Source organism: Centroberyx gerrardi, chromosome 6 (genome assembly GCF_048128805.1).
Source record: "Centroberyx gerrardi isolate f3 chromosome 6, fCenGer3.hap1.cur.20231027, whole genome shotgun sequence".
Lineage (NCBI taxonomy): Eukaryota > Metazoa > Chordata > Actinopteri > Beryciformes > Berycidae > Centroberyx > Centroberyx gerrardi.
Genome location: NC_136002.1, coordinates 24,844,908 through 24,866,128, shown reverse-complemented (window position 1 = coordinate 24,866,128; position 21,221 = coordinate 24,844,908). Strand labels below are relative to the sequence as shown.

The window sequence follows — 21,221 nt, the reverse complement described above, 5'->3', positions numbered from 1 at the left end:
AAGAGGCTAGTCTCCATGTTGAGAGAAACACCTGTAACTTCACCGTGGCTAAACAGGTTTTCAATAGGCTACTCGTTACCTTCCGGTCAAAGCCATTAACAAGTACAGATCCTGTACAGGCCCGCGGCGTGTGTGTTGAATTCCACTAGCTGTGGCCACACTGATCTTTCGGAAAATGGACAGAATTATTGACGGATAGATTTCTGTCCATTGGGCTGTTTTGGAATGTCAACACGGTGCAAGAGGCAGAAATACAGTAGCCTAGCTTCGCTCATAACGGTGCTACCTCATAAAAACAAGTTAAATTCACTTGAACACATTGTTTTATCACTCACATTGGGTTGAAAATAGGAAAGAATGTGTAGTTTCACAACACAACCTGTCAGCTCCACGGCTCAGAGTAACCTGTCTGTGCTTGTCATTTGATTGTTTGTTTAATGTCGCCCGGCTTCCCGGTTGAGTGAAGTTTTCCGTTTTTTAAGCACTGTGATTGGCCCGAACCAGTAGTTTAAGGTCCTAAAACAGGTACAACCACCGGTACTGCTCTGTATTTATTTTTTCAAAACCGGAAAGCGGACGCCCTCTAGAGGCCATCTCACGAAGCGACATCTCACTGAAGCGTTATCTGACTGACTGACTGACTGAATGCATGACCTGAATTTGCCGTGTGATGCCCTCGGCTGCGCCATGGGAAAAAGATAGGATAATAACGCATTTTCCCTCGGCAGATCAGGTTGGCCAAGACATGATGCTATTTTGTTAGTTAGCAAGATGACTAGCAAATACTCTAGTTAGCGAATATATCCAAGTCAGTAAACATGGCATACCGCTAATCCCAAGAGCTCTTCTGATCCCGACTGGTATGTCTGTGTATGTGTTTCTTTTCAACATTTTTAGAGGCGATGGTCTTTGTCAAATAGCGCCGGGTTCCTCTGGACTTCTGTCATCAGTTCCTCAGCAAGCAACGCCATCACTGCAGTGAACTACTGAATTCTCCCACCCCTTCCTTTGTAGTACTTTATTTTGATTGGTTGAAAATGTTTTATCGTTGTCTCTACATCCAAAAAAAAACGCTCTGAGATGGAACCAACAATATAGTTATAGTTGTCATTTTCAGTGTTGGGGATGTAACGCGTTATCAGACTTTTTTGTGGCAACGAGTAACTTAACGCGTTAGTTTTTCAATTTATGTAATCAGTTATTAGTTACTTTCTCAAACTTACATTTCGCCGCTTTTATTTTTCTTTCAAATGCAAATTAAAAATAAAAAATTAAGGTATAGGTTACACTACATGATGTCATTCAAAGCAGACTATAGGCAACTGTAGGCTGGCGGTGCAGTGGAGGCTTGTAGGTTACGACCGACTCGCTTTCACAGTGAACACAACAATAAACTGCAGAACTTGGAAATATTCACATTACTTTGAACTGATCAAAGAGAATGGTAGGAACATTATTGTTAACTGTAAGTTTAGCTTTCGCTATCAAACCTGAAGATTTGAATTGAAATGGCTTGTGAGCGCAGTCTGCCGTTTATTTTGAGACCAGATGGATCAGTTAAGGCTCCGTTGATCACCAGGGTGAAGTTAATTTGAAGTTTGATATTCACCGGTTGATGCGCCTTTTAACGTCGATAGCTCCGTGTCGATAGCATAATTTTTCTCAAATTAGGCTTTTTTATAGAGAGGAACACAGAGGCAATGTTTCACAGTGTTGATAAAGTCAAAATCATCTACGGTTGTGATGCAGTGATGGCAGAAAGGCATCCAGTCGGTCCAAGCCCCCACTGAGTATTTACTGTGGAGGCAGGTAACTGAAAGCTGCCTTGATGTTTTCTTTAGACAACAGTAGCTTGTTACTTCAGGCTGTGTCCCAAATGTGATGATTAGTGACGATTTCTATACATTAAGAGTGATGACATCAGCAGAAGACGTATTTTAAAGGCATGCTTTTAAGTGGGTAACGTGAAAGTACTCTAACGAGTTACTTTTAATAAAGACTAACTTAGTAACATAACTAGTTACTATTTAGGGCAAGTAACGAAGTAAAGTAACTAGTTAGTTTCAAAAGTAACTTTCCCCAACACTGGTCATTTTGGATGTTTTTATAGTTATAGTTGTGAACACAGACATTCTATTTACTTAGAACGATTTAAATCTTGTTATAGTTATAGTTATCTTTATAGTCATCGTTCTAGATGTGAATGGGCCTTTAAAATTGTACAAAGTGCCACTTATATAGTATATCACTACAATGCAGAGGGCAGTACAGAACACCTATTATACTAGGGTGCGAAAGCCAAGAGGAGGCGAGACATCAAGGGCCCGGCTTGCACTAGGTCATTCTAGTCTTGTTTCTCAATATAAACAATGTTTTAGACAATGATTACAATTATGCTGAACAGTGAAATATTGATTGTCCTTCAACTCTATTACCATTTTCAACCCTGTTACACTGTGTTCAACATTGTCATATAATTTTTAAATAATAATTTGAGTTATAAAAAATATGTAATTGATGTTTGTCAAAAATGTGTATGGTGTGTACAGTAATCAATAGAAAATAATATGCTCTAATATTTCTGATGTTAATAATTTTAATACAAAATGTGCAGGTTCGCAAAACATAAAGTACTCATGACATGGTTTGGAGGGCGAATGGTGTGGGTTTTTATATCACATTTCTGCTTAGAGCTAGTGATCTATAACAAGGAACTTTTCCAAACATATTCAGAGTCCAAGCTGTCTGTAATGGGGTTGAACTTAAGTAGGGTCTTTGTCAGAAAATAATGATACTAATTTCAGGGTTTTCTGCTTGAGATGGAAAAATATGTTTTCTTGAAAGCGAAACAAGTTCCCTATCAGATGAAGTGATCAGAAATGAAATTACTTAATTTATTTTTTCTCAAATAGTAAGGCCCAAATCAGAGAAGCTAGCCAATATGGAGATTGAGTGAGTATTAATAAATTTACCATATACATAGCTGGTAGGAACCTCTTGTTCAGGAATTATGAATGTAAACCATAATGTATCATGTCATTTTATTTTACATATTATCAGTCAGGTGAACCTTGTATCTCTAAAATATCAACTGTTCAGGAACAGTTTAACATTGTAATTGGCATGTAATACAAAGTATCACAGCATATATTAAAATGTAGTTCCCTGAGACACATCTAAATAGCTTGAATATAAAACTGAGGATTATATACAGTAGATCAAATGATAGAGGCTTGCTAGTAGTAGTAGTAGTATTTCTTTGATTGGAGACAGTATAAACTGCTTATGTGCCAGCAGATTTTGCCTGGAGAAAACCTACATTTCTGTGCTAGAGGTCATAATATGGCTACAGAGGAATGTAAATGATTCTGTCAAGAAGGTGTAAGCCTTACTTTTTGGATTCAACAGTATATAACTACTAATACCCTGGCACTGCTCCCAGTCTGCCCTTCCTGGCCTGCCACCAAATCTGGAAACCTGTGGCGGACACTGAGGTTTGGCCCAAGTTAAGGTTTAGGCTGTTCTCTTTTGTACGCTTCAACAGAAGTCACCAAGCATATTAATAAAAGTAAAGTATGTTTTGAAATAACATTGAACATTATAAAACTGCTTCGGCTTAACCTGAACAGAATGTTTGAAATGGGCATAAAATGACATGAAAGTAGGCTATCAGTCCTATTCATGGTAAACGTAATTGTTATAATTAAGTATGGATGTTTGAATGTGGATATTTTAAAGTTTGGGCAGAATTTTATATTCACCAGCTACTAGTTCAAATGAACTGTCATTTACCAAACTTGTAGCTTAAAAAACATTTATTTCATGCAACATTACAGGCTAATTAGAAGAAAGGTACAGCAGTGAATAATGCAGTGATTTATCAGTTACAAATAGCAGTAACCTGAGCTTTCTGTGGAACAGTGTTCCTCTTGAATCGTTTGGTCAGGCTTTCTCTCATGTCTTTAGCTCTTAAGCAGTATATAAGTGGGTTAACCATGGGGGGGAAAAGGCTATACAGCATGATAATTACTATACGTATATCGGGACTGAATTTAATGCCAACAATGCTCGACAAATAGACAAAACTCCTGGGTAGATAATAGAGTGTGATTATTATCAGCTGAGCACTGCAGGTAGACAGAGTTTTGAGCCGGCCTTGCAAATTTGCTATTTTAAGCACTGCTAAAATGATAGAGCTATAGGAGAAAACGATAAATGCCAGAGGTACAAGCAGCACAATCATTGCAGCAATAAATGCAGGAATGCCATAAGGGGCCCGGTCAGTGCATGCAAGCTTTGTTATACCAATATGATCACAGTAGCAGTGATTGATTGTGTTTGAGGCACAGTAAGGAAGAGGGTATGCCCTAATAACTAACATTAAAGGGGCTGCTTTTGCAACAACCCATGCAGTAATACTGAGAATGATAATAGTGGAGTTTTTGATCAAAATTGGATATTTGAGAGGATGGCAGATAGCCAAATACCTGTCTAAAGCCATTATGAATAGAACAAAGGAATTCACTGAGCCAAGATAGTGCACAAAGTACATTTGGATAAAGCAAGCGGTGAATGAAATTTTTCCCGATTTAAACCAATACTTAGTGATGATCTTTGGTAATGTGGTTGTGCTAAAGAAAATATCACATGCATTCAGATTAAGCATAATACAATACATGGGCTTATGAAGGCCCCGGTCGGTTGCAAATAAAACAATAATTGAAACATTTCCTATCAAAATTAAGAGATAAACTAAGAATAATACAGCTGAGGCAAGGCCTTGGTACTCTGGGTGAAGTCCAGGGAATCCAGTAAGGACAAATTCAGTCACAAAGCTCTGATTTCCCTCTGGCATGATGGAGCAGGAATTTCCTAAACACAATGAAAAGGAAATCAGAGGACAACAGATGGAAATGTAAATATTGGTTCAAATAAATGAAATAATAGTAATCCTATACTACTTATAATTGTCAATCTGATACTGCATTAGTGTTTCCTTTGATCTCACAAATTCATTTTCTTTGCACTCTAATCTCAGTAAATAATATTATATAAAAATAAGTAATAAAGCATTTAAGTGTGAATTCAGTGAGTATTATATGTGTGGCTAGTGCAGTTTCTAGGACCTGAGAGTTTATGCTTACCCTTCCCATACAGGTGTCACTACTATGGTAGTTTACTCTACTGATATACCTCTTTATGTGAGTTCTTGGTCCACACCTTGTGATGGTGAGGTATCCATCAGTCTCTTATCCTCAGTGGATCGCTAACAATCCCTCAATCGGCCTCTATGGGCCACACTGATGGCAATTGTTTCATAAGGAACTTCAAGAAAGCTGAAATGCATCCAATGCTTTAAGAAAAAAATCACAGTGGCACTTTGAGAGTTATTGATTTTTCTTTTGAGTGAGTGATAAGATACTACAATTGTAAGATCATGTAAAAAAAAAAAAAATCTGATTAAGAAACTCACACTCTTTTTTTCAGAGCGATTAAATTGGTCAATGGGGAAATGATAGCAAGAAATATTGTGTAATAACTGTGTGTAACCCCATGATAACCCACTGAAAGTCCCAGTTCATTTAATAATGTTAATAGATTATAAATCCCCATGGAACAAACAACTGCAGTTTTGGAAAACCCCGAAGGAGACATAAATTGATATTTTGAAAGCTGAGTTAATATTCCCAGTGTTAATGCTGGTCTCTAAGCACAGCCGCCAAGCAAATGTGTAATCATAGTGGATTTCATTAGCAGTCTGACGCTTCAGGTTGCAGTCATAAATTATTAAACATAAAATTCCAATTGGGTTGGCTTTTATAGTTTTTTCTATAGGTAGTTGGATAGATGCGTACCTATTGTTGTTATTGTTATTATTATTATTAGTAGTAGTGTAGTAGGAGGAGAAGGAGTAATAGTTGTAGTCGCAGTAAGAATTGTAGTGCAAATAGTACTTCACTGAAACTTCAAGTACACTGCAAGTACACTGACGGTAAAATCTACCCTAAAACATTTATGTCACTACGATGATCTAAATTTTGTATTTCGATTTTAATCAAGTATCTCTTAAGATAGAAGTAAGAGAACAACTCCATTGACCTGGAAACATTTAGAAAACTAGAGTATGAACACATACTGCTAAAAAAAATCACTCTGGGTACTGGTTGGGTTTTGGTTTACTCATGACTATCACAGATAATCTAATGATTTTGATTGACTTATCTGAATCTTTCTCTATATTTTGTATGATTGTGGTCATTTTTATGATGGTGGTGGAAAACATGTTCTCACCTTTTTCAGAAGCACACCGAAATTATTTATTGGGATCATATGTGGTTTTTAAAAAGAAAGCCTTGATATGTAAGTTTCACTTTGCTGATAGGGGCATTGTGAAGAAACACACTACTACAGTTACAAAATAAATTGATAACTGGATTGATGCCATTCAAAGAAATGCATACCACCCCGGTAAGAAAAAACCTTTCAGTGTCACAAAAAATAATATTTCCTAATTTCAGCCATACCTTCTAGGCCTCCTAGTCATTATGTCTCATTGGATGTATTTTTTTCATTGGGTCTGTTTGTGTGTTTTTGTGTGTGTCCTTTCACAAACTTATCTTCACAGTTGTTCAAATTAGAGCTAAGAATCAAAAACCAGAATACTCAGTCAGGCTCGGGATTAAAATGAATCCATGATCTTGACCTGTGAGGGCCTTAGCTTGTGGGCATCGTACATCAGCAGTTCTCGCTTCTAGCTTTGGAGGAGGCTTGTTCATCTTCACAAATCTAGAGTAAACTTTCATTGGATATATACTGTAAATATTATAGTTAGGGGTTTAATTTCCCTGCTATAGTTAGATAGAGAAATTTGTCAAAGAGAAGATATCATATGTGAAACACAATATTTTGGAATTATGTAAAGAAGAATATGTAATGCAGGAAAAAGGGATTGCATAAGACTGTTTGAAATGATAATTCACTAAGGTATAGACACACACACACACACTTTAATCACACACCTGGGACCACTGTTGATGTGAGACACTAATTAGCTTCCTCTTGGACCTAATTTACTGTGTTGTTGCTTTTAGTATCATAGGTCCAAAACAAACACGTCATCCCCAGCCTTACAGATAACTTTTTGAAGGTAATCATGAGTTGAAAGATGATAGAATGCTTACACATGTAGCATTAATGTAGAAAAAGTTAGTCTAGGCCATTTAGTTTGCAAAAAATGTCTGTCTACTGTCTAGCTTTGTTTGCCAAGTAACTTTATTTGGCAGTTTTAATCCCATGAAGTTGCAAATTGGATGTCAGTCTTCCCGTAAAACATTCCGACCCTCCAGTCAATATCAGTCTGACCACTTCAAAAAGTATTAGGCTGCAAAAATGTGAGGATGCTATTTTTTAAAGAGCTTGGACTATCCAGTAGTCTAGTACAGTGTTTCTCAACCTTTTTCATATCAAGGACCCTAATCTAGTGCAGATTAGGGCCACAGACCCCCATTCGATGAGATTTTGTCTCTTGGACCCAAATCTGAGAATATTTTTATTGTTAGATACGATTTTGTCCAGAATTCCATGACTATCTGTGTTGTAGGAAGAGAGATAACAGTCATCCTTCTACATTCTCTAATTGTGTTAACTTCTTGTAAATTAAATCCTCCTACTCCTCCTCCCCCACATATATAATAGTAGTTATAGTTGTAGTAGCTTTTGTATATTTATATATCTATATCTATATATATATAGATATACATATATTTGTAATTCTGTGTTCTGACTTTTACCTACCTCATTGTGTGTGTTTTTTGTCATTTATGTAAATTGCTGCTGCAACACTGGAATTTCCCTTCGGGGATAAATAAAGTACTCTATCTATCTACCGTATTTCCTCTAATAGTGGCCTGTAGTCAATTAAAAGCCGGGTCTCCGATAATGGCCGGGGCCGTCGTCGACACGAACAAATAAAGGCCGGCCTCAAATACAGGCCGGGGGAAAAAACAAAGGAAACAAGACTAGGTCAAAACCTAGTATATGGCTGGACCGTGTCCGTCTCCTCTCTCCGCCGCTGTCCTCTCCACCGCGCCCATGGCCCGCATTGATCCTCCCAATCCAAGCCTCGGACCCCCGCCGAAATCTCGGCCGGATCACCGGGAACACATCGGCGCCCAGGTTCAGTTAGCTTCAGTTAGCTTCAGTTAGCAAACAACGGTGGATACCGGTAAACTCCTGGTGCCTGTTTGTAACTGTAGTTTGTAGTAACGTACAAGTGCCACAAGATGGCTCGGCCGGCGGAAGTCTCTGGAGCATGCCGTCGTCGATTACCGTAATTATCGTAATGCATTGCAGTAACAAAAAAACGTCTACCTAACGTACCCCAACAGAAGCAGATCAGAAAACAAGGAGGCTTCGTACTAAAATATGAGCAAATATACTTATCAAACAGAGGGAATTAGAAATAAAGGCCTGTCTCTAATATAAGCCTGCTTCCAATAAAGGCCTGGTACCCTCTGCAGTTGAGGTAAATAAAGGCCTGGGCCACTATTAGAGGAAATACGGTATCTATCTATCTATCTATCTATCTATCTATCTATCTATCTATCTATCTATCTAAATCATGGTGACGTTTAACAATTCATCAGTTTGCTGTGGAGCACTCTGAAGGACCCCTTGTGGTCCCCGGACCCCACGTTGAGAACCACTGATCTAGTATACGAGAAGCTGTTTATAGCTCATTTTTAACAGAGCTGACAAAAGCTTAAATCAGACTTCATATGCTGTAATCTGAGTCCCGAAACATTGATACTGTGATCTCTTTTTAGAATATGGCTGCAGGCTCAAATCAAATCAAATCAAATCAAACTTTATTTATTTACTTATTTATTTATTTAAGACATAAATACCTATGCAATGCAAGAGTAAAAAGAATATCAATTTAAGGCAATCAGTGAAACAATCAATCAATCAATAGCAAATATTTAGATTATATAGAGGATAGAAAGGCATCAATGATTAGGATAAAAAAAGGTCTTAAACTTCTGTGTAAAGTTTTTGATGTAGCAGTCTTCAGATCAACAGGAAAGCTGTTCCAGAGCGACAGAGCACCACATGTCTTTGTCCTTGTTTTAGAGGCAGCTAAGCCCACATTCACTCTGTCAGTCTCTCTGTTCTGATTGTGGACGGTGCAAGAGGCTCCGACTGCGTCTATGAAATAGTCTCAAGAAGCTACAAAGTTTTGAACAGGCAAAACATGTATATTTTGCTACTTTGGTTGCTACATTGCCTTTCATAATGTTTCATAATTTCTTTTTTCCATCGACTCCAATGATGGATGCAACTGTTCCCACGTTTTTGAGACATTTGTTCCTGTATTCTTGTGTGCAAATAAAAGTTGCAGAGAACTGGGAAACTTTGAATAGCTTTAATAAACTTCTTGTCCGTTTTGCACATGCCAGGTGGAACTACTGTTCATGAAAAAAAAATCACATAGGGAAACAAAAAAGCACAGAAATCTAATTGCCTGTTGATGACCCCAAGTCCAGCCTTTAATGCATTTAGTTTTGAAATCAATTTATCTCTTTGCCCCTTTATCCCAATTATCAAACCCTCACATGGAAATGTTAGCTAATGGTTAGGTTTAGGCAAGTAAAATAACTTTGATTAAGGCTAGGGTTAAGGTTATGGTTTAGGTTAAGCTCAGGCAATTAAAACAATTTTATTTAAGGTATAGGGTTATGGTTAGGGTTAGGTTTAGGCCCTAACCTTAACCAATTTGGTTAAGGTTAGGGAAAGGTTTTAGTCATGGTCAAATCAGAAAAACTTAAGCTAAAAATTAAAACTTCACTCACAGTAGAAATCTTCTTGGTATGAGTTGGTAAATGTTGTCATCACCTGTAATGCCATCACCTGCTGGGAGTACAGTACTGGAAAAAAATTCTGTTTTTTTGTTTGTTGTTGTTTTCATTACAAATGTTATCAAATCATCACAGCTGATGTGAAGAGAGCTAAAGGAAATGGCAGAACGTGATTTGGTGAGATGTGTATTGATATTGAAAATATAGCTAAACTTTATAACAATATCAATCTTAGTCCTTCCTCAAAACTTATACTATCTGTAACTTAGAGGGACTCCTTCTGAAAACAGTCCATATTATGTTCTTCCCATGATCTTGGAGGGTTCTGTGTGTACATTTGTAAACACAAAGTACAACAAAGAATTTCTGTTGTTTATTGCATATTGTGCCAAATGGTGACTTTGGGAGGGTGTTGTTGATGTTCACAAATATTGATTGACTGTTCAACATCCCAATAGCTTATACTAGTGTGGTTCAAAAATCCAATGTGATTGGATAATGGGTCTGTCCTATGAGGGATTACTGGTCTGATCAGCCTTAAACATCCCCAACACCATACAGAAAAACACAGACGCTGTCAACTGTTGGTTGTAATGAAAATGGTTTTATTGAGTCCAGTTACATGTATTGATTTTTAACAGAATGTGACAGCAACTGCTTTTCTAGATTGACTGATCTTTTGTTTTAGAGAAGATATTTTGCATTGCTTTCTTTCTTTTTTGGCAGTTTTTTCTTGTTGGTATATTGTTGAATATGCCCTTATGGAACGTTTCAACCAAAGTGACAGAATTTGTTATCGGTGGTTTTGACACAACTGAGAGGCCCATGGTACTAGGGGTGGTGATATTAGTTGTCTATGTTCTAGTCATGGTAGCCAATACGGTGAATATAATCTTCATCATTTATGACAAGCGATTGCACAAACCGATGTATCTTCTGATTTGCAACCTGGCCGTTGTCGACGTGCTGTACAGCTCCAGCGCCAGTCCAACAGTGATCGGTGTTCTGGTTGCCGGTGTTAAGACCATATCCTATGTGCCATGCATGTTTCAAATGTTTGTTTTCCACCTGGGAGGGGTGATGGAGATGTTTGCTTTGTCTGTTATGGCATTTGATCGACTGATTGCTATCTCTTGTCCTTTGAAATATCATCAGTTTTTAACAAATGTGCGTACCGTTGTCCTGACATACCTCCTCTGGATTGTTGCCTGTGCTTTTGTGGCCGTTATGCCTGCTACTGTGATTCCCCTCCCTTACTGTCACTCAAGGCTGAAGTACATTTTCTGTGATTATGCTGCCATAGTGCGAGCGTCTTGTGTCAACCCCGGTTACTATTTCAGCATGATAAGCATCATATCATTCTTTCTGTTATTTTTCACATTCAGTTTTATTTGCCTGTCATACTTGTGGATCATTTTTGCTGCGAAATCGTTCTCAAAGAACGACAAAAAGAAAATGTTTAGCACTTGCTTGAGTCACTTGATTGTGGTCACGTGTTATTACTGTCCGTTATTTATTCGCATTGTCTTGACCAGGATAGGTGTGGTGTTAACTCTGGAGGAGCGCCACGGCTTGATGATTGGGGCCATTCTTGGTCCATCTCTTGTAAATCCCTTTGTGTACTGTCTTAGAACTAAAGAAATAAGAAATAGGATGTTTAAGATATTTCAAAAAACCTGAGACCATTGAATAGTTTCTGTAAGAGCAATATGTAAATACATGTAACATATCAGGCCTGTATTTTCTTGTGAAAGTTGCATCCTTGGATAATCTTAAGTGTTTTTGTTAATGATAAAATATTTGTTGGGATCAAAACACACTGTAAATAAGAAATGTTTTGGCTTTTTGAATGTTTGAATGCTAACAGGCTAATGCTTTTCAGTACCCTTATTTCAACAATACTGTATTCTTTTGCAGGTGTTGACAAAATGGTACATTAAAAAAACTCAATTTTTACTCTATTTTGTCATGTTCTTTAAATAGCATCATTTGTGCCAGTGAATAAACAGCTTTTCAATGGATTGAATACATGGGAAGAGGCTCATTGGTGCTAAAGAGCAAGGAGTGTGTGTGAGTCCATGTCATGGCCAAAAAGGAGAAGCAAATCGTAGCACGAGCACAAGCAAAAATCGTGACACTTGGGCCTGTTGTCTTAGATACAAGATAGATTTAGATGCATGTCTCAGATACCAGACTCAGTCTGACGGCTAATGTTGCCGAGAAGCAAACTCAGAAAGGTTTTTGTGACAGTAACCATGGTCAGAGGTACTGATGAATGAGAGACTTTCAGGGTTATTGTCATTCGAAACCTTTTTCCCCTTATTTTCACATTCATAATGTCAGCACAAGTCTCTCTATGGGATATCTATGAATTATTAACAAATATCAGAAATAATCCAGGCGGTATAGTTGTTTTTCCATTGTACTTCATTGATGTTACCACTTCCTTAAATGTATTTAAATAAAGAAAAAAATCTATATGATGGCGAGATATTTCAAGAGCAAAAAGATCCTCTAAAGAGACATGATATGACAAGTCATCTGGCAGCTTTTTATAATAATAATGAATAAACTTTATTTCTATAGCACTCTTCTAAAAAGCAGTTTACAAAGTGCTTCACATATATAAAAAAGACCAGGTGAGATAATAAAACAATAGCACCACAAAACAAATGGTAGATTAAATCACAACACAATAAAGCAAAAAAAAAAAAAGCGAGATAAAAACACAATAAAGTAAACATAAAATTAGATAAAAGAGGAATTAAATACAGAAAAGCTAGTTTATAAAACTAGTGATTTGAAAGTTGATATGGAGGATCTCAGGCTACGATTTGGCTCATAGGGAGTTAAAAGATCACAGATGTAGCTATAGAGGCCAAACCATACTGCGCTTTGAATGTGATCAGTAAAATCTTATAATCAATTCTAAACTGGATTGGTAGCCAGGGAGTGATGCGATCTCTGTGTTTAGCACCTATTAGCACCCTGGTAGCTTTGCACTAGTTGTAGACGGGACAGTGACCTTTTACTGATACTGGAATGCAGAGAGTTGCAATAATCTAAATACAAGCAGGCATGACTTCTGCCATATTGGTAACGGATAAAAATGATTGAATATTAGAGGTGTTTCTTTATTGCAAAAAACCATGACTGGACAAGATTTTGTGGAAAATAAGCGAGAAATTTTCTATTATTTTTAAATAATGGAAGACATGTTTTTTTAATTTGTAATTTGCACTGATATGGATTCAAACATGAATTACATTGATATATTTTTTTCTTTGGTAAGTGAAAATAACTAAATCAATTTTGGAGGCAAATTGCAAGTCCAGATTCCACCATATTTTCAATACGACACCTCAAGTGTGTTATGGTGCACACCTGTTCTGTCACATATCACTAATACTGTGTGAAAATCAAGGGACGTTTCAGTCTTACTGACTGTGTTACATCTTGTGGAATTATCTTTTTTCAATACATTTTCTATTATTTTTCTTGTTTATATGTATTTTTGGAGCAAAGAGTTCAGATGAAGGTAGTTCAACTAGACACTAATTTTACAACTTTAAATAAGAGAAAATTCTCCTGATGCAAAATAGGGGTTATTACAGTATCCATTATTTTCAAAAATGTGTGGGAAGCCTGACCTTTAGAGTAGAATACTAGTGACTGTTTCACAGTTCAGGGGGGGAAAAGCAGTTTATTCATATTGGAAAGGGGAGTGGGACCTAAATCCAAACTGAAGTCATTCACAGACTCAGGTTTTCACTTCCACAGGGTCTTATCAGCCACAGCCTGGTTCTGGACTACACTGGACTGGACTTTAGCGGTTGTGGGGTTAAAAACCTGTGACCTCTCAGGCATGGGACAGTCACTCTGACCATTATGCCACCCTGCTGCTCTGCCAAGATAAAATAGTACTCTAAAAGTCTTACGGCTGCACACCAGACCCTCAAGCTAGGGCTACTGAGGAGAGACTGGCAGGCTTTTACACTTGTAGAGAAGGTCAGTGTTTAACATCAGCAGTGTGTAGGATAATCACAAATGAAAGGTTTGAATGAAATGAAAGGTTTCTGCTTGCAGTGTTTCCTTTGTTTCAGAGCGGGACACTGATGCATGATCTTGCTCAATAACACAAACCGCAATTTATAGCATTCAAACCACCTGAAGAAGAACTTTGCATCAATAAGACTGATTCAGTGCTTATGTCAGCTATCATAATGTGTTCATGTTATGGTGTATCATTTTTGACATATCAGTTGAACAGTGTGTTGAAATGTGTGATATGAAGCTTTTTTTTTTCAGACATTGTATTCTGCTTGTTCCTAGAACCATCCATTTATTTTTACCCACAGTCCAAGTGCAAAACCAGCAAGCCACTGGTGACTCACTAGCTAGTAACTCACTAGCTAGCCACCTACTTTACTGAAAGGACTTTTCATGGCTTTTCTTTGAATCGTGTTTGAATCATAGGCCTAGTTAGCTGGCTGTCAATTTCGCTTTTCTGATGCTAACTTGAATGTACAAACTGAATGTACAAAATGTGAGGGACACTTACTCTTTTCATGAAGTGCACCAATGAGGTGAATCCAGGAAAAAAGACTTTATCCCTTACTGATTTCCCTTATTAAATCTATACCAATCACAAAGGAAAAGCAGATTTTTAAGCCTTGAGACAACTGAGATGCAGATTGTGCAAAAGGGGCTGCAACTCAATATCAGCAAGATATTTTGTACATTCAGTGTAGAATTACATGTATATTGGACAAAATGTACTTGTCAATGTTTCATAGACTTTTACTAATCGCGTAGTACGATTAAGATAATGTCAGGCTGCAATTTCAGGTGGAAGGATAAGATGCAAAACCTTATTGCCACACTAATCAGTTTCACTCAAGACTTGAGCTGCTTTTTCAGAAAAGGGTTATTCACTGCAAATTATAAGAAATAAATCAGCAAAATCATATCACCCAAAATGGATTTGATCCCTTAATAAAATGTTCTATGTTGTTGTATGGCTTTCTCAATGCAATGCAAATCGCAGGCAAAGCACTGCTTCATCCATCTTTCACAAGTTCAGCTGTCACAGTGGGAGCTGTGGCTGTTTACTGTGCTGTGTGTTGCCAAACCCTTTGAGGTTCATTACCAGAGCTAAGTACAGAGGATAAATCACTCAGGAGGGCTGTGTGTGACGCATCTTTCCCATCAACACCGCCGTAAACAAAGAAGTAATTAACTTAATGAGCAAAGTTGAGCAAGTACAGTTAACACATGGTGGGAACTATTGTACAACAAATAGTTCACTTGAGCGCCTTGTTCAATAACAAAGTTTAATGTGAAAAGAGACACGTGACAACATACCCAACACAAGCCAATCAGACACAGGTTAACATGACAGTATGCAAATCTGGATGGGTGCTGTGTTACTCAAGGATCAGTTTCAGTCATGAAACTTATGAAAGGACAGTTAATAGCTTTTTTTTTCTAACCATAAACTGTGAAAGTCTCACATCAGCCTCATAACCTACAACACAACACGAAACATTCAAAGAAAGATAAAACAGGCACGAAATAAGAAATATGAACAAGCAAGAAATAAAAACAAAAAGTGCCAAGTTATTGTGTAGCTCCAGCATGGACAATTATGCAATATTGGCACATTATCTGATAATGCACCTGGATGAGGTTTTAGTGATATTTTCCTTTAGTTGAACATTTCTTACTTTGATATGAGTTCTTATTCAGCAAAATAATCTGTGCTCTTTACTGTCATTACTTATTCCAGACAAGTAAAACTACCTTTTCAAAACAATGGGAAGTTTGTTCTTTTGTTGCCAACACTGTAGAGCACAAAACAAAATCCATAATAATGCTAATTATTCAAAGCACACTACTGTAGTTTAAATATTAAAATGCTTTTATGTCCCTTGACAAGATATTTATAAACCAGTCATTATTTGTCAGATTTCAGCTCAATAGAGCCTTGATCAGGGTTGTTTTCTCTTACCTTTTGAAAAGTCTGACACAGAAAACATAATATTATCTGGGTTGCATCAACATTTTACATTTGTGTTTCAAGTATGACTTTTTGGACTGAGGTCCAAGCATCAGAAATCCAAATCATTTTGAATCTCAAGAATAAAATCAAACACAGGAATGGAGTTCGCTTCACTTTCAATCTTCCTGATTGTGAATCTTTCAAATCAAGAATTGGAAAGGGTTCATTTCAGAATCTGCTCTCCTCCAGAAACCTCTCTGAACCTTTTCGTTTTCAAAAAGCTGTCTCCATAGGAAAAATGTTCCTTGCACAACTGCACCACTATGTACCCAAGGACCAGCCCTAGCTTTTGGGTGGTCTAAGCTGAAATATGAGTTGTGGGACCCAAACTGCACACTGACAAACCTTTAACATGAGAGTGTACATTATCATGGGTGGTAACTCTGGTAGTAAGTTATCTTCAAATTAGGGCCAGCCAGGGTGTTGCCCCATCAGACCATGCTAAAACAATATATGTATGTATTTTTATGGCATTTGGCATGCCATTCATTAGACAGTACAGTTGAAAGAGACAGGAAAGGGGGAAGAGAGAAGGGGATGACATGCAACAAAGGTCCCAGGCCGGATTTGAACCCATGACATCACAGTCATATGGCACGCACCTTACACAACTGAGCCACCAGGATACCCCCATGTTTTTTACAGTTATAGGATTGACTTGTGGTGCAAGTGTGCCTCTCAGCCTAGCCAAGCGTGGCCTTTTGGTGCACCTTTGGTAAGGCCAGCCTTATGGTGATAGAGTCCTGAGTATGTGAAATCCCAGTGCACGTGCTATATAGGGATTTTCAGTTCCTGATGTACTTCAGTTCCTGATTTACAGTGGCATTACAGCCTGTATTCTTCTGCTTTCTCATAGAGCTGTGGTCTGGTTTTGTTGCCTGTAACCACAGTGCCAGCTAGTGGCTAAAATATTTAACTGCTTTTTCATTTGAGAATGAAACCATGAAGAAAGATATGTTTTTCTGAATGAGCACGAGTTATTGGTTAGCTGGTTAGGTAGCTCGTTCATTCATTTTCTTTACTTGTTTATTCTTCTTCAGGGTCAGGGGGAGTTAGAGCCTATCGGTTACACTGGGTGGAAGGCAGAGAAACACAAGATGTCTATCACAGGATGGACTGGGATAGACAGACAATCACTCACATTCATGGACAATACATATGGACAATTTAGAGTCTCCAGTTCACCTGACTTGCATGTCTTTGGACAGCGGGAGGCCAAAGCACCTGAAGGACACCCATAGGGGAGAACATGCAAACTCTACACAGAAAGGGCCATGGTAGAGAATTGAATGTGCGACCTTGTTGCTGTGAGGTGATAGTGCTAACCACTGAGTCACTGTGCCACTGTTGGTCAGGCAGCTGATTAAGTTTTAGCCTTGAAAAGATTCTGGAAGAAGCTTTTGTATTCGGTCGGCATGGTGACCTAGTGAGTGGGAAGACCGTCCGTCACAGTTGTGTATGAATTGTGCTAAAAAAAAAAGTGACAAATAAACGTATTTCAAATCAGAATGAAAATGATGAATATAATATGTCATTATTTTTTTAAACCAAACTTTTGTATATGCGGGTCATTTTTGACCCTGGCCATGCATTGTAAAGGGTTCCAATAGGCTGTGCTGGGTTACGACAGTTCTTGTTTAAGACTAACTTCACTGACCAACTTGTGATCAATGTTTGTTAAATTTCTGTCAATTTCTGCTTAATGCTGTGTTGTGCTACAAATGGTTTTGTACTTGCAAGAAAAGTTGTGTATGGTCAATAGTCTAGCCATAAGGCAGCCTGAGTGGACCCAAATGCAGAGATGAGGCTGGAGACAACAACCAAGAAAACTTTACTGGCAGACTCTAGGCAACAGTACAAAGCCTGGGCTCAAGATCATAACACTAGGCATGCGAATTCAAGACTGCACAATTAAAGGATAACATAACAGAACTTAAATAGGCAACTCAGCATGTGAATAATAACTAATGGCTAAATAATACACAGGTAAAAATAATCAACACAAGGATCCCCAAAAGAAAAGAGTCTATGCCGCCCCCAAGCGGCCATCTGAGGCAGCAGCAGGAACTCTAATGTTCAGAAGCCACATTTAAGAATCTGGAATCTGAAACTCCTCTTTTTTTTTTGATCTGATAATGGGAGCCTCACAAATGTTGCCTATCTAACTGTGTGAACAGGTGGATTACTGCCCTTAGATGCAGAGTGATGCAAAACTTCATGGATTATTGTTAATTTGGGGTCACATTTGATTGTTCAATTTCATAGTCTAAACAATCTACCTTAATAGTTTTGTCTCAGTGATCTAAATTTCATATGTTTAGATGCAGGCCATTATTTGATTGTCTTTTGCAGAACATGATATATTGAAATGATTGCAGTATATCAGTATACAGTATCCACAATGTGTCTGGCCAAATTAACTTCAATCAATCACAGCCAGTAATAATTCCCTAGATCTAGTTTTCCCATATATCATAGTCTGCATAGTCTAATATCAATATTGAATCTATATAAGCCTAATAAAGACAATAACATTGTTTATTGAATTGAATTGAATTAGAATGAAATCTTAACATAGATTTGGAAAGAACAACATAATGTAGGCTAGCAGGTAATAGGAGGGCTCTCCACATTGTCACAAACTGAGGTGTTCAATGCCAGATTTCACCAGTGTGGTGACAAAATCCATTACTGCCACTTACTATCACTGCAAGAATGATCATCAAATAAATATAGAAAAGTATTATCAGGTGGTAAAATACTCACTGTAAGGATTTCTTTTAATCTAACCATATCACCCTGTTCTTGACTGTGGAAAACACATGACAATAAAACTCATACTGTTCATGATCAAAAACAGATTATTAAGAACATTGAGTTAAATGGGAGGGATAGTCTCATGGAGCATGGAGCATATAACCTTTGGGAATACGCAACAATACATTTTTACTATGTGAACATGAAGACAGAGGATTGACAATATATCACAATATCATATCACAACATAGGGTAAACTAAGGGTAAATCTTTATTCATTTTGCATAGATGTGACATTGTTTTAACTCTGTTTTAACTCAACTCCATGATCAATATCCATGATTCAGAATAGATGTCATCTGGAAGAAAACTCCAGAATTCCAGGGGGGGACACATCTGTGCACATTTATAGTATGTATACTGGAACTTGTCATAATTTTCACCATAAAAGTTAATTGTCAGCCTTATGTCCAACCCTAACTTTACAACATGGCTGAAAACTGTTCATTTGACTGGAAATTCTACTAATTTCCTAAATGTATATTCCCTAAATTTTCAAAACTGAACCAGGTCCCTGGTGTGTGTGCATTTTGACAGAAACATGTCTTTGGATGGGTATAATATAGGTACTAACGTATTCATGTATTATCAATAATATTATCTGGGCCCATTCATAACAAAATGATTCTCTCTCCTCTCATAGTTTGACAATGGTCAAAAGACTAAAACTGATAACAGTACAGATTCAGTTTTATTTCAGTTAGATTTGGAGCCAGATATTTTAGTTACAACTTTTCCTGAAGTTAAGTTTGTGCTTTTATTTCAGTTTACTATGTTTTTTTTTATGGTTAGTTTTATTACTAGTTTTAGTTAACTATAACCATGATGTGCTCTGAAGAAAGGACAGTTACCAGCCACAAATATGGCTGGCCTCTGTCTTTTACCACCCACTACGGACACAAGAGGGCAGCAAAATACACAAAATACAAATGATCCAAGTGTTGAACAGACTCATGGGCTTCCCATTTATTTATTGGTGTTAACTAGTTTACTGATGGCGCCCTCTGCTGTATTTGATAATTCTGTGCTCTTATTGCCCAGCAGCACATTGGCTTCTACATGGTTCATGTTTTGGTAGATTGAAGTTATTTGAATAGTTAGTTATTTTGTTGTTTCAATTTTTCAATTTTCCGGAGTTGTTAAGATCCCTTAACCATGTGAGCCATCTGGGTCCTTTTCAATTCACCAAATGAGATCCAGATGATTTCTTAAGTTTAAGATTTTGAGAAATTAATTTCTGTTTGGCTTTAGCACTGTTACAGGTTGGTATAATGTTCCTTCAAATCTAAAACTATGATTTAAATTCTCAGTAAAACTGTATTGTAAAAAACAAGATTAAAGTGTCTTAACAATGCTTCATATCAGCAACACTTTTTTGAATACTGACTCATGCCTGTATAAGCTTTCATGTGGTGTTCCTGTAATAAGTCATTGATTTTTTTTGGTGGTTTCAATTTGTGTAAAAATTAATTAATTAATGTATTTATTTATTTAACATGTATTTAACCAGATCAATTGAGAACAAATTCTCATTTACAATGATGACCTGGCCAAGAGACAATAATACTATATACAAGTCTATACAAATCACATAATCACAATAAACAAACAGCATGAGTCGGTTTGAAACATCACAATATACATAATATATATACAACAGCAGAAATCTATGTATAGTAGCAGGGCCAGAAAAAGCAAAAGTCAGAAGCAAGTGCAGTAATCAGAAACTGTCTTCTAATGATGATTTCCCTTTGATCTTGATCCATTACATAGTTTTACAGAGATATGCCTAACTCACATCAGAAGTTTTTGCAGTGGCAGCTGAGTGGCTCTCTCTATGCTTTTCACCCTGTGCACATCAAATTTCAAATTCTCAAAATTCAGGTTTAAGGAAGTACATATATATATATATATATCATATTAAAATAACAACATAAATTTGTAATAGCATGTAATAATGTCATAACAATAGTTGGGATGTTCTCCATGCTTTGATGAGATGCTGAACTCATGATTTTACCTGTGAAATGGTGTTAAATAAGCTTTTGCCACATCAAGAGTGCAATCCATGCAGTATACTGTTGTATCAGCTGGCAACAGACAGTAGTTGTGTTCATTAGTTTTAAGGTAGTTTATGTTTTTCTAGAATATTATCTGGTGTGAAAATAATTCTTTGTTGGTTGATCTATCTTTTATGGAAGTAATGTTGAAGCAAAATTTGTAACTACATAAGTAAAAGCGCAATGAGGCCATGCCATTGAAAACACAATCATTGGATAAGAGACATATTTCATTCTCAAAGCAATAACAGATGACATTGCTTTGAGCATGAACACTGGTTATTTATTTTGACGTCATTGCTTATGTTCAGAAAGACCTGATGGATAGTATGATAGATGGAACAAGTAATGGATGAGAAGTATGATCGAACAAGTAATTTGCAAATGCGTTTCATGACTAGTAATATAATTATAAAACAATACTGA

The 21,221-nt window shown here is 37.1% G+C and overlaps 2 protein-coding genes across 2 annotated transcripts; one reads left to right on the top strand and one right to left on the bottom strand.

Annotated features, from left to right (window-relative positions):
- Positions 1-3,880: 3,880 nt before the first annotated feature.
- On the bottom strand, positions 3,881-4,855 carry LOC139931773 (olfactory receptor 10A6-like). The gene has a single exon (XM_071925371.2). The coding sequence runs from the start codon at positions 4,853-4,855 to the stop codon at positions 3,881-3,883; it is 975 nt and encodes a 324-aa protein (XP_071781472.2).
- Positions 4,856-10,610: 5,755 nt separating this feature from the next.
- On the top strand, positions 10,611-11,537 carry LOC139931772 (olfactory receptor 4D11-like). Its single transcript, XM_071925369.2, has one exon. It carries the CDS (start codon positions 10,611-10,613, stop codon positions 11,535-11,537), a length of 927 nt encoding a protein of 308 aa, XP_071781470.1.
- Positions 11,538-21,221: the final 9,684 nt, after the last annotated feature.

Excerpts from the sequence above, each read along its gene's own strand:
- LOC139931773 (XM_071925371.2), bottom strand. The coding sequence starts at position 4,855 with ATGCCAGAGGGAAATCAGAGCTTTGTGACTGAATTTGTCCTTACTGGA.
- LOC139931772 (XM_071925369.2), top strand. The coding sequence starts at position 10,611 with ATGCCCTTATGGAACGTTTCAACCAAAGTGACAGAATTTGTTATCGGT.